At 35.4% G+C, this 27,115-nt stretch overlaps 1 protein-coding gene across 1 annotated transcript in view; it reads right to left on the reverse strand.

Moving 5' to 3' along the window:
* LOC125230967 (neuropeptide CCHamide-1 receptor-like) overlaps positions 1-27,115 on the reverse strand; it is a 380,354-nt gene that overhangs the window by 33,758 nt on the left and 319,481 nt on the right. The window contains exon 5 of the mRNA XM_048136285.1: positions 24,750-24,938. Coding sequence (XP_047992242.1) covers positions 24,750-24,938 — 189 coding nt within the window. The remainder of the gene's footprint in view (positions 1-24,749; positions 24,939-27,115) is intronic.

Genomic DNA, 27,115 nt, shown 5'->3' on the forward strand with positions numbered 1-27,115 from the left:
TGGCTCCCTACGTAATTGGTATTTAATTTACCGAAGTAGGTCTTAGGTCTTTGTTAAACTAGATCCTCATTTTAACTAGATATTGCTAGTAATCCTAGGTATAGATTTAGATTTAGATTTATTTATTTCATAATATAAAATTACATTATAAATTATTCTACCTTAATCTATAAGAATTTATATTATGATCGTCGAGTATGATTTTTAATGAAATATCAATTACAATTATAATTTGATACTAATTTTAAAAATATAACAATAATGATTTATAAGTAATCACAATGTCAATTATTACATAAAAAGGAAAAAAGAAAAAACAAGGTATCTCATAATGATCGTCAAACTAAAATTAAAATACAATAATGGATTACAGTCAATTTATATTACATGTCATTTCCATATACTCATTTACAGAATATAATGGATTTTCCAATAAAAAGATTTTCAATTGGCGTTCAAAAGTTTCGTCAGATGTTTCTGTTCGCAATTTCGCGGGTAGTCGTTCGTAGTATGTCGGTCCAATCACTCTCGGGTTCTTTACTGAAAGCGCCATGCGACGCGGCACTGTTCGCAATCTCCCTGTGGACCGAATTTGTTTCCCGGAAACTTCAACGCGCTTGAACATCGAGAAATTGTTTCTCACAAACATTAGTACTTGGAAGAGGTAAAGTGAGTAATGTGTCAATATACCGTTCTGTTTGAAGAGCTCCCTGCACGGATGTCTAGTTTGTACTCCGGTTAGTAGTCGTACCGCTCGTTTTTGAAGGATTAAAACTCGCTTCGCATCCGTGGAGTTTCCCCAAATCAACGTCCCGTAAGATATTAGCGAGTGAAAATTTGAGAAATATACAGCCTTCAGTGCTTATATGTTGGATAACATTCTCCCCGTTTATTACTGGAAAATTTTAGGGGAAAAGGAGAATGGGCATTTTGTCCCATGAGTGTATACAGGTGGGACATGCAAGTTGCCACTAGAACATTATATTTATGATAAGCTGGATTACGCAATGTTCTAAACAGTTGACGATTAATTTAATGTTATTTTATAAGTTCATTTGTTTGTTATTTAAGTATTAATACTTAAGATAATTAACATTTGTGAATTTCATGCATGATAATTTCATAAAAGAATTCTATCTTAAGTTTATTTAATAAATTACACTATTATCAAGTGATCTTCATCTATTGATGTCAATTCATGAAGGTTTATTTATATTCTTAACGACGTGTTTTCACGACAATCGTTAAAGAGAATCGTGTTCGTCTCTCAATAAAGTAGTGCCAACATGAGTGTCGTAACATCAAAGAAATATTAATAGTATCGAATAGTTGGTAGGTACTTTCTTTTACTAGTATTGTAAATTCATTACACAAGCATTTTCTGAATTTGGGTCACTCCAATTAGCGTAAGTTGTTAACAAAAATTAAAAATTAGCTCACTGTCAGTTTTGTGTCGACAATTAAGCATAAAATCTGTCTAAAAATTTACTTTTTTCACATTCTGAATGAAGATTTTTGCTCAAAGTTTATGTACTTAACACAAAAACAATATTTTTATAGAAATGTTATGCTTAATTATCGTCACGAAACTGACAGTGAGTTAATTTTTTTTTGTTATCAACTTACGCTAATTGGGGGGTCCCAAATTCTGAAAATGGTCATACGCGATATAATCCGTTTCCATTGTTTTATTTATAATATAGGAAAAACAGGAAACGGTACGTATTTTATGATGTGTAATTACTTTTGTCCAGTAAACACTGAGATGAATATGGTATTTCATTGAAAGCTCTCGTCAAACACGATTTAAGGTTTCCGGTATGATACGCCTACGATTTTCGACATATATGCATAGCTGGGCACCGTTAATCAAATAGTTAACTTCGATAATCGCTAATCCGTTACTATAAAAGTTAACTTCGTTAATCGTTAAAGCGATACATTTCAACAAATTTAACGGAAGTTAAAGTTAATCGATAATCCGTTAATCGCTATAAAAAAATAATTTTACTGTTGCTAGTTGCATCATTTATCAACTATTTAGTATTTGCGTAAGTTTATATGTTACTGTAAAAGCCCGAAGTTCGCCAAAATCTCTTAAAAAATCCCAGCTGCCAAGTGGTAAAAGCGAAATATTACTTAATAAATATTGTTCTGTTTGGACTTATATCGACGTTGGTTCGGTAAATTCTAGGTTTTATTTGTTTTATTGGGTCAATCATGCGGTCGTACCTAGTCATGTTGCGTAGGTTCCTCGGATTGAGACACCTCTATTCGAAGTTGTGATCCACGGTAATTTGGTAGATAGCGCGGCCCGCCGAACTCTGCACTCTGGCTTGATACGTCGGTTGCGCGAGTGTCATGCCTGATGATTTACATTCTATTTCGCAGTTAGTGATGGGTGCAGTTGGACTAATAAACTTTAGCAGGTCTCGAACAAGTGATCCAAAGGCACCAATTTGTCTGTAGTCTGTAGACTGTGAATTTACGTGAAAATCCTAGGTTTCGCCGTACTCCGGGCTTTTACAGTATCGGTCAGAGCAAGTTTTACTCGGCGCGTGCGGAACTGGATTAACGATTAACGGACTCGAACAAAATTTAACGGAAGTTAACGAATCCGTTAACATTTTTTAAAGTTAACTTAAAAGTTAATCCGTTAACCAAAATGTTAACTTCGTTAATTAACGATTAACGGATTAACGAGTTAATGCCCAGCTATGCATATATGTATATGAGTTACATATAGGGTTGAAGTTACACATATGTTTTAGCGCTGGGACGAAGTCAATGAATTGTGTAACTCACTTTAAACTCGTTACGGCCCAGCCACGACATTGGTCTAAGCGCGACAGCGGTGAGCGGCAGCCATACGTGCGAATGAAAAGTCCCATCGCTGTGTCTCGCTCCAATGTACGGCCGCCGCTCACCGCTGCCGCGCTTAGACCAATGTCGTGGCCGAGCCGTTACTGTTCCTGGCATGTAAACTTGTAAAGTGTAGATACTCATATTGGACTTGCAAATAAAGTGTTGAACGCAATGTCAAAAGTTTTACAAAGTTAAGCATAAATTATCATAGTAGACTTCAGTTTATAGAGAGGAAAATTTTATAGATACACTGAGAGAAAATACAACCAGTTTTCATGTTCGTTCAACAAGTTTTTTGGTTAAAATAGCGCCTACGTGCTCTTTGGTTCAAACAACAAGCTACTTGTCATTTGAATCGGCAATATATTTGAATCAACAAGTCGATTTTATAAAAACAACCTGACACATATTGTTTTAAACATACGTTTGGCTGATTCAAACGGATAAACCGCAACAAGTCGAACTTGTTAAATTCACAATGCAAATTTCTCTCAGTGTAGACTTTAGTTTATAGAGAGGAAAATTGTATAGATAGGAACCGCTATCGACAAAATAATATATAGACTCATCGATGAATGACACCAGAGTTACTTGAGCAATTTCATGTCCTCTGCTTACCCCTTTTGGGAATACAGGCGTGAGTCTAAAGGGATACATAACTAACATAACATAAATATGTAAAGACCCCGGTTCGATTTCGGTCACCTATGGTTTTGGTTAGTTTGTTTTCTTGGTTACTTCTTCTTTTTAACCCCCGACGCAAAAACGACGGGGTGTTATAAGTTTGACGTGTCTGTCTGTGTGTCTGTCTGTCTGTCTGTCTGTCTATCTGTCTGTTTGTCTGTCTGTGGCATCGTAGCTCCCGAACGGATGAACCGATTTGGATTTAGTTTTTTTTCTCTGAAAGCTGAGTAAGTCGGGAGTGTTCTTAGCCATGTTTCATGAAAATCGGTCTACTATTGTCGCAGTCGGAGATTTTTTCAAAATTTTAATTTTGTGATTAGGTTTTTCCTTGATCTTTTTCTAATTTACTTAGGGTCAGCCTTTCTCGTCCTTTCACGATTTTTGGCTGTTTCAGCGTCTGCAATGAGCGAAAGATAAACTAAAAAGAGCAACGGGCCTGTAATGTCACGCTATTACACTATATACATCGGGTTGGCTCGCCAATACACACCGCACGTCCGTGCTCCATCGCACTCGGACACCGACTCCATATGTACTCGAGACACCTATACACTACATCCCTTTCTTGTTTTAATTTTTTTTTTTATAAATATTTAAATATAGGTCAATTCAAATACTTGCCATTCTGTGCCGTGTATCTTTTTTTTTCTTTTTAATGAACTACGTTTCTTCTAATTGTCTGCCCACTTTCGTCATTCCTAACTTGATCATCTCCGTCTTTACCACTTAGTACTGTATGTGAAGTAGTTATAATTAGGGATTAATTTTCTATCTTTAGTCATATGTTTAGGACATTCCGGTCTGAGGGTTGACTCAGAGCGGACGCTGCACCACCACCTGCAGTGTATACTCAAACATACTTGTGTGTTTTATTAACTACAATTCCTAGATGTCAGTCTCACTCCTTCTTCTTTAAATCTGTTACCTTTTTCAATTCAGACTGTTTTGAAAACTAGATTAGTACATTTTTTTTTTATATACATATATGATTGTTTTTTTCTTTCTTCAATAGCATACAATATAATTGTACAATGCAAGCATCGCACATTTCTCGCGTCAGCATTAAAATTAATATAATTATGACTTGATTAGAATTGCTTTGCATTGCTTGATTGCATTTGCATGCATTTAGTTATGTTTTATTGCAAATAAATAATGATTGATTGATTGATCGCTGTATTTGCGATTACGCTATACATCGATTTATGCATTAGTTTATGTTTATACGTGCTCCTAGCTAGTACTCAGTATACCTTGGTTATAAATAAATTTATAAGTGTATCAAAAATCAGTGTTTCTATCAAGACTACCATCAACCATCAAGAATCATATCATCTAAGGTGTACGGCTCGTACAATAATATTTCACTAATTTCATACCTTTTCATGATTTACATTATTATTATTTTTTTTTTAATAGGTCGCTTGTCAGGCGTCTAATGTATATTAGGTAATTATTGATGATAACATTGATAACTGATTGTATCGGCCCTATACTTCATTATATGCACCTATAATTGCTAGTAACTAGTAAATAGTACATATAAGTATTTAGTTATAGAACCTAATTTATCTGGAGCCTCGTCTGCCGACAAACCATACTCTGGTTTGGCAGAAGATAAATTTAGTTGTAGGTTTAGTTTTTGAATAAACATTTATTTCATTTTATTTCATTTTTCATTTCATCTAATGCAATTCATAATACTTACGGATATTATAATGTTTAGTTAGATCTACTCATAAATTTAATTATGAATTGCAGTGCATAGTTATTAAAACTTTTACTGTCTACTGTTTTTTTTTTCTGGATCGAAAGGGCTCGTGATTCATTGCATTGTAATACATAGAGATACTATATAGAATATGCATTAAAATCCTATTCAGGGTCACGTATCCACTTTATCGTTTTATTGATTTTGTTTCATCATGATCAGCTTTCTTTCTCGTAGATACTTTGTACCACACAAAGTAATCAACGATTAATTTTCTAAAATAGATAGCTGTTCATATACTATTTAAGAAGTGCTTACCCAATTGACCCAATTATACTAACATCCGATTTATATCTACACAGTATGTATATATTTTAGATAACACTTTTCTTTTAAAGTATTTTATCAACATCTTTTTTTTTTTATTATTATTATTTCTTTATCTATCTTAAGATCTTAACTCTTAGGCTAGGCTATTTTATAATATGATTATTAAAGAAATTACAAAACCACTTTTTTTTTTTGGCTGATTGGCGATTGACCATAGTCACACCCGATGGAAGGTGAAGATATAGTCGAAGGTGGAGCTCACCGATTCAGTAATACTTAGCATATTCACTTTTATCTTAAAGAGACCGAGGTCGTATTTTTCTGGGAACATCTATGGTGGGAGTGCATTCCATTCCTTTGATAAAATATTATCTAAATTATTACCCAAATATTATCTCCTTCATTTACTTTCTTTGCGCTGTTAACCGAACAAATCAGCATGCCCATTTACAAGGCATCAAGTCATACTGAAATTGACCGGAGTAACAGGAGTAACTGAATACTAAACTTATACAGCTCACCGAACTACGAGGTAACTACCTCGTAGTAGGTAAGCATAGTGTTTCTCCCCAGGTACCACGATTTGAATTTGTTTTTGCAGCTGTGTCTTTAAATTCCTTCAGGAGATGTTATATCTTGACAGACTCAGCGTTTATTTATGTGTCACACGGAGAGAAAAACAACTAGATTTAATGTTCGTTCAACATTTCTATTTTTTTTTTGTTAAAATTGCGCCTACGTGTTCTTTCATTCCAACTACAAGTTTGATGTTGTTAAGTGTAGTTACACTTCCTTCTACATTTTTTTTTATACCACGTCGGTGGCAAACAGTTATAGGGCCTCCTAATTGAAAGCGGTCACCGTAACCTATGGACGCCTGCAACTCAAGGGGTGTCACATGCGCGTCGTCGACCCATTAGAAACTTGTATACTCCTTTTTTTTTTAGAACCCCATACTGTAGTTCATCGGGGAATACCTTGACATAGCTCATTCCACAGCCGGAGCGTTCGTGGGAGGAAATATTATTGTTTTTTTTTTTTTTTGAACCAATCTTTTATTTAAACCAACAAGTCGATTTTGTAAAAGCACATGTCACATATTGAAATCTGTGATTATTTAACATTTTACAATCACTACAGACAAAGCTGATTCAGTCGCTGATTGTTGTCCTTTTGTTCATTTTCTTGACCAGACGAAATAAGGTCACTAGTGAGATTTATTTTGTAAATTTACAAACTTAGGTTACTAGTTCGCTTGGAAAATCTTATACAAATATGTATTCACGAAAGAGAGACCACATTTCAATATCCTCCCGTGAAATTACGCAAACAAGTTCAGCATTTTTATTTCTTATTTTATTTTCTATATTAGTTCAATAGAGGCTCACAGATCCATTAGTTTATTTGTTTTAACTGGACACCTGACTTGTATGAGATTCACCTACATGAATCTCTGCAGTATGTACCTATTACCCTAACTGATAACGAGTACCTTCAGTACCAATATTTTTTTGTAATGATTTTCAACTGACGTAGATTGTCTTTGAAAATCTATCATAGATCAATTTAAATAGGCATGTCTTTCTCTTGAGGTCACCCATACTGACAAAGCCTTGTTGACGGTAAGCAGAGTTAGCAACTTCTTTTTTTTTCCGCGTTGTTGAAATGTATCAAGCGTTCGCTTAATTTTATTCAGTTCAGCTGCACCACTACGTGTTTTTTTTTTTATACAATGCAATGTCAAACCAATGAACTGTCTTTATTTATTTATTTTTTTCACTCTTTTCACTCTGATTGACGTTAGCGGCATCTAGGTATATAAAGAGTGCTCTTTTCCAGCGCTCCCACCGAACTCCTACTGATGTAGGATCACCTTCGCTGTCAAATGCCTCCAACGACAATTAAGAAGCCATACTGGACTTTCTTGGGGCAACCTGTACCCAATCAATTTAATGATTCTAACTAACACAAGTCAAAATATATTATATTGAAAATATTTCAACTTATGCTATCTCAAAGTACTCAGTCATTGTACTTGAGTGTTTTACTGGGGTAGTTGTCTCAGACTCTCAGGCACTGGATGCCTTGGTATTTTTTTCTTTCATATGTGTAATTTATTTCGGTTTCAATTTAACACGTTCCCTGTGTAACCGACAACCAGAAATTGACTCCTCACGTGCATTTTTATTTTTTTGTAAATTAACTCGGAACTGTATTATATTGTTATATTTATATACAAATACATCTTTTATGACGACCATTTTCCCTATTTTCCCATTTTTCCGAGTGACCCACATGTGATGCACACACGTATAGGCTTCTAAACTAGTGCCCACAATGTGATGCATGCACGTATTATCTCATTGCTGAGTGCATCACTCCTATATTTATATACATATTTTTAAGTAATTTGACGTTCTTTTTGTATTTATATATGTGGCCTACGTTTGTTTATGCCATTTTTTTGAAAGAAGAAAGTTTCACAAAAGTTTGATTGGTATATGAATATGCCTAGTCAATTGTCAGAAGTGTTTGGTAAGATGGATGTTAATCATGAAAATACTCTTCAAAACTAAATGTGATTAGTTAATTTTTGCCATATATATGTCGCAGTAAGATAGATAAAGCCGTTATATAGTTATAACCCTAGGAATATAATTATACGTCGTAACATAGTTAAACGAAAGCGATTAATTGCTATCTTACTAGGAATATAACTATAATACTAAACTAGTTTAGTCATATAGTTATATGACTGGATTCAGTTTAGTGAAATGATTGTAGGCAGGAGTGCAGCGGTGCGGCGGAGGTATAGTTATAACCCTAGGGATATAAGGGAGCGATTCAGAACCATCTTACTAGGAATATAATTATAATACGGTATTTAAAATTGCAAACGGGACTTAATCGCGTATTAGGTACTATGTATTAAGTCCCGTTTGCAATTTTAAATATGTGTAAAAGTCGTGAAAGTTTAAATCAGTGTTTTATAATACGTATAGCGGGACGATTTGGAATAACAACACCGTCACTGACGTTAGAACAAAGTTTATTTTGTATCGATCCGAACATAGTACACAAGGTTTGGTTACTAAACAAACGAATCCAAGCTATATTAGTTAAAACGTAACAGTTAGGGCATGCTCCCGGTATTTCCCGGTTCTTGATTTCCCGGGAAATCCCGGTAATTTAATCGCGGTAAGCAAATTTAAACCCAACATTCAAAATGACAAGGTTGTAATTAGGTACGAGTTCAATTTGTTATGACTTATGATAAACATTAAGATTAAACTGACAAACAACGTCAAACTCGTAACGGAAAAAGTATCTTCCAAGTAACCAGCCAGTATTAATACCCCTAAATACTGAAAAAGGTAAGCATTGTAAGCAACCTCTAGCAATGCGATATACACAATGTCGCATTACGAATACAATAGAATGGGCACGTAAAAAATAACTAATAATACAAATTAAACAAAAAATATTATCCCCTTCAAGATATAGCTCAATCGATTCTACTCTCGATTCTGAACAAACTGATTTCAGGTTTTTAGTGTTAAGTGAAACACGGTGTATAACTATATTACTTAACTAGAGACGTATTATAATTATATCCCTAGACTAAGTTTAATCCAGTGATATAATTATATAACTAAACTAGTAACGTATTATAATTATATTCCTAGTAAGATGGTAAGGAATCGCTTTCGTTTAGCTATGTTACGGCATATAATTATATCCCTAGGGTTATAACTATACCTCCGGCGCACCGCTGCACTCCTGCCTACAATCATTTCACTAAACTGGATCCAGTCATATAACTATATGACTAAACTAGTTTAGTATTATAGTTACATTCCTAGTAAGATAGCAATTAATCGCTTTCGTTTAACTATGTTACGACGTATAATTATATTCCTAGGGTTATAACTATATAACGGCTTTATCTATCTTACTGCGACATATATACTTATGAATAAATATAGATAATTTTAGAGGGACTGATAGAAAAGATCATGGACGAATTGGAGCAAATTGATGGTCCTAACATTTCTGCTGATAGGGCCTGTATCGTCCTTGGACTATTGATGACATAAAATACTTTATCAATTTACTTTATCTTGAAGATTCCAAAATCAAACAATTGGAGATTACGTGGCTTTGCAAAAACTTACTAAGCCATAGCCTGAACCAGGTTTGCCGCCTCTAGTTCAAAATGCAGAATGTGTACTGCCAGTACCAAATTTGACGTCTGACAACCGGCAACATGGAGCTTTATCTAGTTGAATCCTTGCATCACAGTTTACAAATTTATTCAATTAGTCTTTTGTTTCAATATAACGTGAAATTAATGCAAATAATTAATATTGTTTAGTTATTTAAAAAAAAAAAAACAGTTTTTTTAAACAGCCGTCACCTGGCAACATTATGAAAATGTCCTCCGGACGCACGTGTTTTCTGTCAAACTTTTCGTACCCAATATGTGCACGCAAATAAAAAACATCTAGCTCACACGTGCAAGTTTTGGCGATGCCTTAAGTTCACGAGGGGTCGTGCATCACCCATGATGCATACACGTATCATGTATACCCTAAAATGCTACACATATGATACATGCACAGGGAACGTGTTAATGATATTTATTGACCGACGTCAATCTACTATTATGACAATTGAAGGCTCAGATAGCATTTATATCATCTGATCTAAGCGTCATTTAAGCGCACGTTCAATCAGTATAACCGTAATTTACTTCGTGTTTAGGTTATTATCATTAAGCTCATATTTGCAACAATTCAATGTTCAGTTTTTTTTTTTTTTTTTTTTTTAATTGCTGTTTAACTATGTTTACAACAATTTAATGACCAGATAAATATATCTGCCTTAACCAAGGTAAGTATGTTTTTATTTTCCATTTATTTTACATGACAATTAAATGTCCAGATTCAGTAATCTGCTGGTTCCACATATATCTATATTTATCCTCGTAAGGCTAAAGTCATGTCAAATTAATGACCAGATACATTTTATCTGCTTTGAATGAGCCGTGCACACTGTACAGGTCAGGTCATTGTTATTCTGTTACTGTATTAACTAGCTTAATAACCAGAATTTCTGTTATCCAATTCACACACATGACAATTAAATGTCCAGATTCTGTAATCTGCTGTTTCAAAATTCGCAATTTAATGCCTTATTTTCAGCCACAAATGGCATAAAATTTCATAGTATTTAGATGCCATTTAAATGGTCGATACTAAACAATACAATTGAATGTACAGAGTGCACCTCCATGTGCTGTTTCCAAATTCGCAATTTAATGCCTTATTTTCAGCCACAAATGGCATAAAATTTCATAGTACTTAGGTGCCAATTAAATGTTCGATACAATTGAATGTACAGAGTTGCATATCCGTTTAATGCCTCTTTTTTTTCTGCCGACTCTGACAAAGTAATTTAATACTTAGATGGAAACTGCTTATCATAAGTGCTTCAAAAATGTATTTTTTTTTGTTCTATACCGTGTTTTTTTTTTCGTTAAATTTGACACGTCGTTAGGTTCATTATCAAGAACCATCCTGTATATCACTTTTAGGTAAATATGCAATAAAAAATGTTCATCCTTTTCATACATAATAAATTAATTTATTATTGTGAGAGACCCTTAAGAATAACATTCAAGTTAGAGTCAAGTGATTGACGGCATATGTCAAAACAAATAACATTAGGAATTGTGTTCAGCACTTTTTTTTTTTAACTCGATAACCGCAAGAATTACGACGCTAGTTTCATAGATAAATTAATTGTATTTGATGTAATGAATCTCTTTTTTTTTAAGTTAACGTAATCCAATAACAACAGGGTGTATATTTCTTTATTTATTATAAGTAGGTATATTTAGCACTTAATGTGAACCCATCTGGTTTTCTGGTTTTTAAGTAATTAAATACTCAGATAAAACTGCTCGAAATCGGCGTTAGGAATGTTTACGTAAGTCAATCCGCGACAAGAGTATTAGTCACGATTTTATGGCATGTTCAATCAATTCAAAAGATTCACGTTCAAGTGATAATCTATCTCTAAATAAGTGTTACTTTCCCGACATATGCATAGATCCTTTCATTTGCAGCTGTAGTTCAAATAACCACTTAATGAAGTCGTGACTTACGTTACTTTTACGTAAATTCACCCCTGTAAGGAAGTATACTTAGGTAAGTATTTATCTAGTTTGTTTTGGTTTTCACCTTACTCTCAAACATCGACTAATGCTACCATAGGACATTTAAGTGTGATGGTTGTACAACATTTTATCATTCAAGTAAATGCCTTATTTAGGTAAATAGCTTAACCATTCATAAATTTAGCAACATCACATAATTTTGTGTATTAAACCAACCAACAGGTAGATGGTAACTTCACTAATTAAAAATAAATATCATTTCTTTTGGTTGGACGGAAATTATTGTAATGATTCCGGGCTGTGGTTTATGTAAATAATAAATCAATTTTATAAACCCACTACACATAAACTCAAATAACATTTTGGTACCTAAAAACATTTGGCAATCTAGGTAGGTAACCAAACCGTTTACTAGGTAGGTAGGAGCCACACACCGACACCTGTATAGGCATGACAATCTAGGAAGGCTGGCCGTATGTTGTCAATTGCCTCAAACATTTTATTAATTGCATCGTTCGGTTACCTGCTTAAGGTTTATATTCGCACGGTTGAAAGAAATAACATTTCATTTATTTTTATTTGGTTTTGACTTAATTCTTGAAAAACTGCCGTTATAATCATTTCGCTTTGTAGTATTTAATGAACACTTTCATTTAGCTTCATTACGTTCCGAAACTACTAAGAATGCCAGTAATTTAAAACGGCAGGTAACCAAACCTGTTTACAAAAAGATAACGGTGCATCATGGCGCATCGTTACTCGATTTTATAGGTTATGTTACTTATGTTTCTATCCCATCTTTTCCGAATACTAGATTCACGTGGTAAGTACTTGCTTTTATCCTCGTCGCCACTTGTAATGTCACGCTATTACACTATATACATCGGGTTGGCTCGCCAATACACACCGCACGTCCGTGCTCCATCGCACTCGGACACCGACTCCATATGTACTCGAGACACCTATACACTACAGGGCCTAGGATGCTCCCTTGTGGACTCCAACTCCACGAATCAAAGGTTTTAATTGAGAATAGTAAGCAGTTTCTTCTTGTGTATCATGACATAATCTCTTTATTTCAGTACACTGCATTCTATTACTTAAATATGAATTTAGTAAATCTAGGTTCCACTTAGCTTTCATATCTTTTTCGACTGTCGTCTCTCTTACTGTCAATTAAAATCAGTTTTTTTTTAATAGCATCCAGCAAGGCTAGCATATTATTTCGCCGGAACAAGGTACCTACGTCTTTGTGTAATTGTATCAATGAGAATGACATAAGGACCTGTAGTATATAGTATATCGTCAATATTTTGAAAAAAAAAAACTTGTATCTTCTTCTGTCAATGAAAAGAAAATTGTAAGTATGTAGGTACCTATAGAATGCATATAGACTTAATGCGTTTTAGCTTTGAGGAACAGCGTGAGATACAAGAGTTTTCAAAGTAGTGACGATATGTCGGTTCGAGATAATTTCGCTTTAATAATGTGCTAGCCCTGCAGACAGACTGGAAACGTGACCCAAGTCCGATACAAGCTAATGCGTACGCAAACAATGCCCGCATTGAGATTTGTTGCCTAGGGGATACAATGTCCACATACGTTACATATGTTTCGATGGGTCACTGCTTTCCAGAAAAGGAACATGCCGAAACCACAGTTATATGTAGATGTATACTCATTAAAAGGTCGAGCGTTGTAAGTGAAGTAAGTATTAAATTCAGAAAGAGTAGGTCGTTTATTAAGTAACTGGCATTTGAAACATTACCAATATTCCAAGAGCGCTGGTAGCCTAGCGGTAAGTACGTGCGACTTTCTTTCCAGAGGTCGCAAGGGCGAACCCCGGCTCGCACCAATGAGTTTTTCGGAATTTATGTGCGAAATGTCATTTGATATTTGCAAGTCGCTTTTCGGTGAAGGAAAACATCGAGAGGAAACCGGACTAATGCCAATAAGATCTAGTTTATCCTTCGGGTTGGAAGGTCAGATGGCAGTCGCTATCGTAAAAATTACCTTATACAGTGTGTGTCTACAACCCTGGCTTTTTTTAAAGGAGGTTAATATAACGTATATTTATAATGTAACCATGATATTAATTTTATTTATAAACTAAATTTTAGACTTTGTTAACTTTCTAACAAAATTTTAATTGCCAGCAATGTAAAGCACAGTAATTTGACAAGTACCTAGGTGTAAATGTCAGTCAACAGATACTTTGATTATTATGTAGAGTAGGTACCTATTTCAAGAGTTAGCGATACAAGTATAACTGCACTTAAGATAACTACGGCAAAGTAAAAGCACTTGTACATGTTCGATAAAAACTTTATTATCTACAAATTCAACAAAACTTAAATACTAACCTATCATTTAAATTTAATTCAGCTAAACTCTGTTTATTCTGCCTAAAGTGACTCAGAATCCTTTCTTCAATTTGCACTGGCACAATTGCGTTCATAGCCCCTTCAGGCTGACCAGGAACTATCGGCTTATTATCACGCACTCGCTGTAGAGCCGCTGTTATTACTCGAGCGTTGTGTGGATGTTCTCTGTTTGGGAAGTCTTAAGGCGTGAGCTGCATTTCCGCGTGTTTCGCCGTAAATTAGAAGCTTATCGGATAATTCCCGTGCATCGTAAACCATTTTGCAGAAAAACGAATAACACATTTGACATAATTTACTTTTGTAGTTTGACAACCCGACGTAAAGACTTTTGAAATTGTAACGTCAATAATTAATAAAAAACTGTTCAGCTAATTTAAAACCTCCATACACAAACGCATTGAAAAGGACAACAATACATTCTACGCTAGCTATCACAGTTTTTCACCCCCGTACCACGACATGCCTTGTACCAAGTGAATAAACGATATGAATTACGACAATTACACAGTACGTCTACTACATTTAAGTTGAGGATTTAGAAAATTTAATTGTGGCGTTAATTAACATAATTATGATTTACTAATACGTGCAAACGATTGTTAACGAAGCATATTATCATCAGTTTTTATAAAAGCCCGGGTCGTAGACACACACTGTATATTTCATACAAATTCATAGGTATAATAAAAATATATGGTTATAAACCGGAAACACATTCTGATGAAGATAATTTATTACATCCTAGTGTAGCAAAACACTATCCTAGTCTAACAAAGTACATCCTGGTCACGGCACCAAAATGTGACAGGTTAGCGGAATACAGATGCAAAACGCAATCAAGTACGGGTAGTTCGAAAAACACGTAAAGCTAAAAGATGTTGATACAACTCCCAGCCAGTCTACCTGTGACAGGACGTAATGTCACGTCTAAAACGTCGGGTTGAATATACCTAAACGTAAGTTTTACGCGATTAAGTCCCGGTAATTTAATAATTTGAGTGAAGATCGACACTATAAGGTTGCCACTTTTTAATTTTCACTCTTTTTGGTCAGACTGTAGTTAACTCATATTATAAGGAACCCTTTAAACAAACTCACTTTATTTATTTGTCTGTCTTGCATTTTAGGTAAAATTTTCCAGGCGATTTTTAAGTGATGATTTTGAACGAAAAGTATAGATTATTTACGTTTAATCGAATACACGACACTTACATATTCCATACAAATGTAGTGCGAGATGTTTTTTTCCTTCATATTTTCATGGAAACTTACGAACGTTTCATGCTATTTCAGTTAGATTCACTACAAGTAGTAACTTTGATGACTTTGATCATGCTATTAGCATGACAATTACGATCGTTTCCGAGAGTACAATGAAAACCATTAGGCAATATATCTATCGTTTCCTTTGTTCATATCAATAGTTGTCACATTATCTTGTTGATTTAGTTAACACGAAATTACTTCGTTACTGTTATTAGACTAACGATCCAATTTCATGTCGAATATGTATAATTAGATTAGTGTATCGCGTAGGATAATAATTATACATAACTATTCATTATTCATAGAGAATCACCCAGATTCGCTTTCTCTCTTACGTCATCGTCCTTACGTAAATCGATTTCAGCGCTCTTTGTGCCCCACGTACGTTTCAAATTGCATTATAGCGAATGATGCACTGGGATGTATATCTAGATTCCTAAAGTTTATTCTTCGATTTTTTGGCATAATGATCATTTGGCCTAATTTAAATGTCCTAATATTGTTTCGCCTAACGCCGTTAAAACCCACTTTTTTAGAAGCGATTCGGATTTGTGTGAGGTCACGGTTCTAACCTAACCTAAACCTACCTTTCTAACAGCGAATCGGTTCTGGGTAATGTCATTTTTGGGGCAAAATTTAAATTATGCCAAATGATCGTTAGGCCAAAAGAGCGTTAGGCATTTCATAATTCGGCCAAATGAGTTAGGCCAAGTGATTTTCGAACAAACGTCAAAATCAAAAAATCAAAAAAATCAAAATAATTTATTCAGCAAATAGGCCACAGGGGCACTTTTACACGTCACATGTACATAGGTATTTAAAAAAATATTTAAAATTGAGTTGAAATTACAATTGATACTATTATATACTAATTCTAAGTTCTAACTAAAGTTAACTCTATACAATTAATTAGAGATGTAGAAGGTCTCTAAATGTCGAATTACAACCAAGAACTACACTAAATTTTAATATAAAAAGTACAAATACAAAAGAAAAAAAGTCTAAAATTACTTTAGAGGTGCAAATGACTCTAAATGTCACAACTAAAAATAAAATGTATATCTACTTAATCTAATTCTCCTTAGAGATGTATATGGTCTCCATGAGTCAAAATCATATATTTAAAATATTCACTAAAAGAAAGGAAACAAACGACAACCGAACAAAGTGTCCTAATTTAATAAAAATTAGAATTAAAGTTACTAAGTTATAACAGCCCCAGTAAGCTTAAACAGACCGGTCTTCACAGACGGCACCCGTTCACGAGTATGACGCGTATCTCAGCCATCGCCTCCCTCAACCTTTATTCGGGAAGGTGGCGACCCGATCAACGACGCCACCGCAGCAAAGACTTTTAAGTGTGCATGACATGTTCAAGCTGCCAGGCTAAATTAAATATTCAAATAATAAAACATAGCTGTAAGACACTATATTCTGTGCTCGTATGTTACAAAGGAAGGAAATATAGATTTATACAATAAAATTAAAGTAAGATAAACATTAAACACATAATCTTGGAGATGTATAAGGTCTCCAAGTGTCCACAACTAAACTTAAATAAAAACAATATAATCAGACGAGAATATGTTCTCATACGTCAATTGAACACTAGTATGCTTAATTACACAATGCAGAGAAAATGAAAAAATATATACGACTTCATTCATCTATTGACAAGCAACCACCTTAAAGGCATCCCTATCATCTATAAAATCCTTCACAGTGTAGTACGCCTTACATAACAACAAACGCTTAATGCGTGCCTTAAATTTGTCAAATGGCAAATCCACTATCGTCATTAGGAATGTAGAGGTAGTCCCGATGCACTGTACGCCTTCGACATATTATATTATTTGAGTAGACCTTCGCGATAGGTGTCCTTGGAAAACGCAGAAGAAAAAACCGTTGATCAAGTCATTAACATAGTCAAGTGGTTTTAAGCGCCATGATATTGGCGCTCAAGTTCCTTATGGCAATTTCCGCATCCTGCAATATTATCAAAAACTGTATCTACCAAAAATATCCTTATCTGTCTATACGGAGTTACCTATGTCTTTGGTATTAATTAGTTAAATAAAGCGTAGGTATTTGTCGTTTTGCGGGCAAGTGAAGGATCTGTTACGTTAGTAGCTTAGGTATTTATAATCTGTGGTTGGGCGACAATTATCACTATTTGTGAAATACGCCACAGGCATCAACATCGATCTTGACATTACTTTTTTGTGCTGCCAATACTTTCAGCAGTAATATACTGTACTCTGCATCGGAATGGTAAATAAATAAATATAATATTATAGGACATTCTTACACAGATTGACCGAGTTCCACGGTAAGCTCAAGAAGGCTTGTGTTGCAGGTACTCAGACAACGATATATATAATATACAAATACTTACATATAAAACAGCCATGACTCAGGAACAAATATCTACGAGTATCACACAAATAAATGCCCGTACCAGGATTCGAACCCGGGACCGCGGCGTAGCAGGCAGGGTCACTACGCGCTACGCCAGACCGGTCGTCACTTCAGCTACAGTGTATTACGTAAGGTACCTCACGTGTCGAGTGTGGGATGTTCCGGGGGTTGTCCTTTACGTCACACTTTCAACGTCATCGGGTTTCTTCGTGGAAATGTAGCTTTTTATGCTATATCTGGTCGGATATCATAAAAATAGAGCAGAGAAAAATGTTTTCTAACAAACTTGCAAAGGAATTGATTAGGTAGGATTCTATTTCTGTACAGGAAAATAATATAAATAGAGGGTGGAAGTTTTTTAAGAATTTTTCGAATTGTAGGTAAACGATTATTACAATAATATTAATTGTTTCTTATAGATTTAAAGGATAACATAGGGTGGCATTTGTTCTAGTTGTGTTTTATAACGCTCCTAAAGCTACAAAAAAATCCCAAGAATAGAACACTCATAAAACTTTCTACTAATTGTTCAAATGTTTTTTGAACTGAATCCAAATCTTCAAAAATAATGAAGTATATCTACAATGGAAACTTAATTTACTACCATGCATATTGCTGTAGGATTTTTTGGCAGGGTCGCGGCATGCTCTGCCAATACTATTATGGCATTTGATTATTTGTAGGGTTCTGTAAATGGAGCTATAAATGTCTTGTAGCTTTCGATTATACTTGTAGATGCATGGCGTTAAGTGTCACTGTTGACATAGATATATGGCTCGAAAGTGACACATAACGCCAATCTACAAATAATCGATGGCAACAAGACATTTTTTTGTGGCGCCATCTATGTGTGGTGTAGTGTATGCGCGTTCTTAGGCGGTCGTATTTTAATGTATAGGATGGTATTTATGATCTTCTTGCATTTTTAATCTATGACTTTACTGAATTGTTCATTGTACACGTGTCTATTTTAGCAACGAAATGGGTTTATCTAACAGTTATCAGTTTTGTAGATAACTTAAACAATCAATCTCAATCGCCAAAGTGCATATTCATGTCACTAGCATGACGAATTGCCCACCGAAGGCCCCATTCGACTTCGCACGGCGTGTCCCAAAATGTCATATGAACTATTATAATCAATCACTTAAGAGGTGTGAACACCTAGGACGTAATTCAGTAAATTAAATATAAAGACCAATTTAGTAAATTTTGCACCTAATAGGGGATATTACTCGAAACTGCACAGAGGGCGCTGCTAGCACTTTATCCACGGCCTACCGCGAACGATGAGTTACATTGCGGACTATTGGAGGCTATATAGAAATCAGCACACCAATAAAATACCGCATTGTAAAGAAACCTGTAATTATGTGTGTCATCAGCTATCACTTAAGTGACCAAATATTGACAATTGTCGAATCGTCTTTGATGTAATTTGATTCGTTTTCATCTCCTGAATGCTTCGCCACTTTTGTCATTATGTGTGTGCATGATCCTATTTATTATTTGCCCTATTCTTTTTTCGTACGAACTTAGAATAAGACCAAAAAGGATAGGATGAACAACTCATGATACGGAATGAATGAATGAATGAATGAAATAATTACTTTATTGCGATAAACATGTTATACATCAGGTAAGAAAAAGACAAACAATTAGGCACCAAAGACAAGACTACTGATAAAAGTGAGGAATGAAGAATGAGTGACGGAAACAAAATGGAAGAAATATAAGAACTTGACAAAACACGAATGGATCAACAAGACTATACCGAAATATGGCTGTCTCATATTATATTGTTTTTAATCCATTACTATTTATCACTAAGTACATATTGTTAAATTGCTTTTGTTATAAATTGACAACCGTGTCGTGTTAAAAGTACGACATTACCTAAGTACTTTTTGATGGATTAATAAAATACTTTCACGTGCCATCGACACGTCACACGTGTTTCAATACGTCCATCAATTGACGACCGGTCTGCCTGGTACGCCTCGGACCCGGGTTCGAATCCCGGTAAGGGCATTCAATTGTGTGATGAGAACAGATATTTGTTCCTGAGAGTCATGGATGTTTTCTATGTATATATAAGTATTTGTATTTTATATATCGTTGTTTGATTACCTGCAACACAAGCCTTCTTGAGCTTACCGTAGGGCTCAGTCAATCTGTGTAAGAATGTCCTATTTTTTTTTATTTGCAGTGGTAAGGGTTCCTTATACGATTAGACACCGCAGATTTTATTGAAGATCATTGTAAAACATACAAAAAATAGAACATACAAAAAATGAAATAGTGTGATAAAAAATTACAATTGGCAAATAAATATTTTTCAGTGAAAATAAAAGCTGCATCAGACCGGATTATTCTAATGAAATATTTTTTTATTAAATCGTGCATCAGGTATTTTAGATTTGATTTGTTTTCGATCAACTGTAGTGAAATGAAACGTTAGTAATGGCAGGCGAATTAATAATGCTCTAGTTTTGATGAAATATTGAAGTACGAGTATTTTCTACATTCTTTTTATATTTATAAAATGTATATGGACAAATGGACATGTTACTTGATTAATTCAGTCACTCGAAATTTATTTTTTTCACAGCTTCAGTATTCAATAGAAAAATATCAAATCGATACTGTTCATAAGAAATTATAATTCCTTTATTTACATGAACATATTTACATAATTATATAAGAAACTAAGACTAAACTTAAAAGCTAGCTAATGTCTAAAATACTGTTCATTAGTATACCTTTACTACTTACTCTCGTACTAGCAACTCACTTAATGGTCGTAGCGCTGGAAGTCGCCAGCAATATGCTGAGGTGAAGCCATTTCGTGGCGCTTTATTACTATCAGTGTAAAATTGTTTATTATCTGTGTGCTTTCGAATAAAAAATATTCTATTCTATTCTATTCAATATTGTTCACATATTTACCGTAAATAATTATTGGTTTTACAAGGGGGCAAAGTTATTTAACCGCACTTGCAATAGATGTCAATATCGAACCGCGACCGTATAGGCAGTGGTTACGAATGTGGAATCGCGTGGTGAGGGTTTCAAGGCACCTACTCGCCGTATCAAATTATGCCACCAACAAAAACACATCCGAGATCAAATTCATAATTTTTCCATCAATATTGACACGTAAAACAACAACTTTGCCCTCTTGTAAAACAATGGCAACATTAACAGCAGAGTGTTCGTATCTAAAAGAATAATCGGTTTGAACCGCCAAGAACATTCCAATGAACACAAGTTAAATTATAATCTATTGAAAATATTTCAACTTGTGCTGTCTTAAAGTAGTCACACTACTATGTATATAAATTAAAACCGAAATAAATTACACATATGAAAGAAAAATTGACCAGTCCTCTGGTGCCTGAGGCAGCCTCAGGCACCAGAGGACTGGTCACTTTTTCTTTCATATGTGTAATTTATTTCGGTTTTGACCAAGAACATCAACGTTTTTACAACGATTTTGTCTAAAAATTACACAATAAGTACGGCAACATTTGGGAATGATCGTAAAGATGATGTTTAGATGCTGATATCTGTCAGCTTCATTGACAAAATGAGTTATTGAATAAACGTCAAATAATTTTTAAGAAAAAAAAACCGCCGCTTTTGGGGTTCTGGTGAAAGGTACTTGCGAATGTTGGATTATGTAGAAATATGTAGGTACTTTTTTAAACTGCTTTTAATGTAAATCTTTGATTATTTGATGGTAACACAAATGAATATACGTATACCGTTAAGGTTTGAAGAGTTTTGAAAACTCAGTATGTAAGCATAACAAAGAGAACAAATCTTCTAACAAATAAATGTCACTGTTCTGAACTTAAATGTTCCTGTAAAAATAAGTAAATAAGTAATAAGTCAATAAATAAGTGTACCGTTCAGATTTAAGGAGTTCCGTTCTGATCTTCATCAGCAGTTCCACTGCACCAAATGTCACTGTTCTGGACGTAAGTGCATGCTGTTCTTATAAAAATACCAAAGTCATTATAAGTGTGCCGTTCAAATTTGACGAGTTCCGTTCTGACCATCATCAGCAGTTTCACTGCACCAAATGTTACTGTTCCGTACGTAAATGTGTGCTGTTTCTTTAAAAACACAAAAATCACCATATGTATGCCTTTCAGATCTGAGGAGTTCCCTCGTTTTCTCCAGGATCCCATCATCAGAACTAGGTTCTGATAAAAATGGGACCAATCTGTATACATACATATTCAATAAAAAAAAATTTTTTAACATCGGTCCAGTAACGACGGAGATATCGTAGAACAAACATAAAAAAAAAGAAATACAGACGAATTGATATCTACCTTCCTTGAGAATTTGGGGCGGCGGTTAAAAATCAGCATTAATGCGGCCATAATAGTTAGGTACGCATTGTATAAGATTTTGAACGGCGGTAAAATGAAGCCGAAACAGGGTCTCCCTAAACAAAAAGACGAGGATTTGGCTTTTGCCGACCAAAAATCGCTCATTACTACATAATATGTATGTATATTAACATGCGTAATTGCGTATACCGTACGGATGCGTTCAGTGACGACGACGCGTAAGCGTCATACTAAGGAGCGATTTTAGTCGACTAGAGCTGATGCCGAGGCGATAGGTTTGAGGAAGCAATAAGCCGCAGTTGACATCTCAATTGAGCCTCTCATGACTTTTAACCCCTCAAGCGCCTTGTTCCAGATCTGTCCCAGGCAATTTAAACTGTAATTGAGCATTTCTTTTTTTTGCCACTTTTATGAAATGACATTTTTCTTATTTTGTTACCATTTTCCGGACATGTTGTATGGGGTAACAAAAGAGGAATGTAACAAAAATGTATGGAAATTCTGGGACACTTTTTGTCTCCCAGTGAGATTGAAAGTACTCGTGATTTTGAGTACAATTGACCTAAAAATCCCTAAAACAATAAAAAAAAATATTGGCAAAAAAAAAGAAATGCTCAATTAACAGACTCATCATCATCATCATCATCATCAGCCTATCGCAGTCCACTGCTGGACATAGGCCTCCCCAATTTCACGCCACCGTTTCCGATCTTCGGCTGCTCGCATCCAGCTCCTGCCAGCCATCCCGCGCAAATTGTCGCTCCACCTTGCCTGAGGACGTCCTACACTACGCTTGACGCGGTCTCCACTCAAGAACTCGTTTACCCCAACGGTTGTCGGTTATACGGCTAATATGGCCAGCCCACTGCCACTTCAGCTTGCTAATATGAAATTAGTAACAGATTTAAAGTTATTAATTCAGTAGCAAATTTTTGACAACGGCGTTCCAGGGGTTAAATGTTTTACAGTAAAATTACTTTAATTATAAATGGAGAAGCGATCGATGAGTAGCGCTCCCAACAGTTACTTTTAGAATCAAATATTACATTTATTTTCATCAAAATAACGTGTTCTACAACCTCAAAAAAAAAGGTAGATATTTTGAACGTAACCTTTAGATAATAATCACTTACTTCAGCAAAATAAGGATTACTGGCAGTACGCCAACACTGTACAGTTCAGTTCAGAAACATGTTGACAAGCAAATGATTCACAAATATAAAGTTTATAATAAATCTGCCTTCTGGATTACTCTCGTGGTCTTTCACCACAGCTATCAATACAATATGAAATCTTTTCATTATGAGACTCCAGCGACATCTACCGCAAAACGTAGTGAACATAATTTTAAGGTTATGATTCGCGAAAGTTTCTGTTTGTTAAAAATAGTTTAAAAATAAAACAAGACCTTGACTGTGTCGCTTAACTTCAAACTTGGGTAAATCTATTCTGCTATAAGGTTGATTATCTTTCAGATCACAATATATTTTTTTATATGTATAATCAACCTTAAAGCAGAATGGATTTACCCAAGTTTGAAGTTAAGCGACACTAATTGTTAGTTTCATAGACTCGTGGAAATAAATATCTGGAAATTATTTCTGCACTGAACTGTCCTATTGTGTTACTGTATGGTACAAAACGTATTGTCCTCAGTTCTCCAATGTTATAAAAGTCTCGGTTTCCGTAACAAAAGTAACCTTTTATGTGTCCGTTGAAAATGTAATGAAAGTGCCAAGTAACGTCTTGTCGTGAGGTGGAGTGTTGGCAAAGAGGCATGACAAGTTTGTACAAAGGTCGAAGGTCAGATTATCTGGTCTTTGAGAGCTTTTTATATAATGATGTAAAAATATTTCATTACACGAGGAAAAGGACCTCTCCTTCACGGTCAGGGGGAGGGACAGAGATAGAAATACTGCATAGAGAAAATGTCACAATCGCTTACGAAAACAAAACTCAATGAGGGTTTTCTAAATCGTTTTTTTTTCGCCAGCCCTTCCCTTCTATACTTGAAGTCGCGCTTGATGTATGGACTCGCGCGCGACAAGGCGAGTTGTGCTAAAGGGTCAGGTGGAGATACCGACGCGCAAGGTTTTTTCTGAATGCAGACGTCAAAATTCACCAATCAAAGGTCGATTTATTATGATTGGTGGATTTTGAAGTTTGCTGTCAGAAAGACCTGGCGCCTCAGTGTCGCCACCTGGCGAAAAAAACGACTCCGAAAACACTCATTGTGACAGCCGCCGCGCTAATATGGAAGAATAATAGAGAGACGAGCGTTTCGAAATCGAAAGGCAATCGGTTGTCTCCTTGTCTAGGCTTCTTGTATTGAGATCCTAGATTTAATGCACTTCTGAGTTTAGGATATGATGCTAAGGCATATTCGCTTCACTGCGTTGCTTTTGGTCTCTTAACATATACACGGTGTAACATAAGGAATTTGAAAAATTGTACTCTTGTACATTTTATTCTTAAAAAGTAATCAGGAATACGCTGTTGAAATTATTCCCTTTCCTCATATTATACCTTGTAGAAATACTACCTACCTGTCTCTGTGTCCCCTGCATCTCCCCCGGCATGTTTTGCGTGCTCAACACCAGATGGCGCGCCATCAGGATGTAGAACAGCGCGATGACTGCCAGAGGAAGCGAGTAGTACACCAGGAACCGGATCAGCACCATGGTGGAGGGGTAAGTCTCACCCCAGTCCGGGGGGTATGGGTAGCATACCAGGAACTGTAAAAAACAAGGATATTAAGACTATGCCCAGCAATGCACCGAAGAGTCTACTAGTCAAATCAGGAACTGTCAAAACGATTTGCTAATATGGAATTAATGGACGACATCGTGAGTAGTGGACGTCACGGTCAATTCATTTACTTTATTTCTTTCTTTGACATTTAATAAAAATTATGTTTAAAAATGCCCGTGTGGTGACGGGTTAAGAATTTCACCACCCCCTTTCTTCCCGTGGGTGTCGTAGAAGGCGACTGTGGGATATGGGTTAAATTGTGGCGAGAGGCTGGCAATCTGTCACTGCAATGTCACAGTTTCGTTTTCTTTCAACCCCTTATTTGCCAAGAGTGGCACTGAAACCTGAGTAGTTTCATGTGCTCTGCCTACCCCTTCATGGGACACAGGCGTGATTGTATGTTGTGTGTATGTATGTATGTTTAAAAATAAGTATGGTCCATATTTTTCTTCTAGTTATTTGGTGCTCAGTTTAGATGGCCCTCTGAAGTTTCAATCTGACAAGAAATAAACCAATTTGCAGAAATGTCTGTACTAAAAGCACAGTATAATAAAGAGTACTATCGTACAGTATGGCCACTCCCGCTCCCCGCTGAAAGTGCCGCCCACCCCCTCTCGGTTACCTCACAGTTACCGCCTGTCAAAAACACGAACAGTCGACCATTGTCATTGTCATATTTCACTCATACAAGCATAGTACGCGTTCACCTACAATAGCTCAGACTGTGTGCTAGGAATGTGCCTCTTTCAATATATTTGATCGCCAATGTCCGAGGTGTGCTAAAAGTTATAAAATGTGATCAAAAATACACCATTAAAACTATTCGGTGTCCTCATGTTGCACCGTGTATATATGTAGTGGTTAATCCAATCTATCCTACATTAAATACAACAACAAAATAATATATAAATGAATAGTACAAAACTTTACTGTAAGTTCTCTTTTCTTATAACGAAAAAAAATGTACCTCGTTTTTCTAGTCAAACACCCAAAATAACCAATTATAACGTGCTATTTGACCTTTACCACGATCCAATCGGTAATAAAACTTTTATGAGCTCAAATGTTTGCAAATACGAGCGCTGGAACCTTATTATTGTAGTCGTTAATTTAACAGCTACTATCGACCCGGTTCAAACCTTTAGATTACGTCAAATACACGTTAAACTTTCGTGAGACATATTCAATACATACATACATACATACAATCACGCCTGTATCCCATAAAGGGGTAGGCAGAGCACATGAAACTACTAAAGCTTCAGTGCCACTTTTGGCAAATAAGGGACTGACTGTGTGAAAGTTGATATGTATGAAACGAATGCAAGTGAATGGTGAGGCGTAGGCACTAGTTTTTACGAAAACGACTGCCATCTGACCTTCCAACCCGAAGGGTGACTATGCCTTATTAGAAAGTCCGGTTTCTTCACGATGTTTTCCGTCACCGAAAAGCGACTGATAAAATATCAAATGACATTTCGCACATAAGTTCCGAAAAACACATTGGTACGAGCCGGAGTTCGAACCCGTGACCTCCGGATTGACTCTCGCACGCTTTTACCGCTAGACCACCAATAAATATCGTATCAATAGCTTCAAAGAGAATAGAGTATTCTAGAGGGCTACGGTCTAAGTCAATTGTGTAATGGACTACGTGAATTGCTTGGCTGTCGCTAGATGACTCTAGCAGTTATTTTTCATGGAGTTACGTCCCTTTGCCACAAATCATTTTGAGTTTCTGCTCCTTTGACAGTTTCGGAATTCACAAGCGTTCATTAAGTTGCGATAGCATTATAGCCAATCAATTATTGTTCAAATGTTATATGACGAAGTTATACAGCGCGTAAACCTAATAAGGGCGATAAATGAAACCAGGCATATAATTCAATATTGTTATCATTAATTAAGAAGTGTTTTTGAGTTACTCTTAATTTTCACCCCATAATGAATTGTTGAAAAATTTTCCAGCAGCAATGTACTGTAAACGTGGTTGCGATGACAATCAATGACAATTGTCAACGAGCGTTAAACGCGAGTGTGTTTGCATTACGTTGCGGGCCAAATTAATTTGTATTGGATAAAAAAAATATTTCAATTTTAAGTAAAAGTTATCTAATTCCATTTTTGATGTCCTATACTCACCACTTTTAAGAGGTTCGCC

This window comes from Leguminivora glycinivorella, chromosome 11 (assembly GCF_023078275.1).
Source record: "Leguminivora glycinivorella isolate SPB_JAAS2020 chromosome 11, LegGlyc_1.1, whole genome shotgun sequence".
NCBI classification, from domain to species: domain Eukaryota; kingdom Metazoa; phylum Arthropoda; class Insecta; order Lepidoptera; family Tortricidae; genus Leguminivora; species Leguminivora glycinivorella.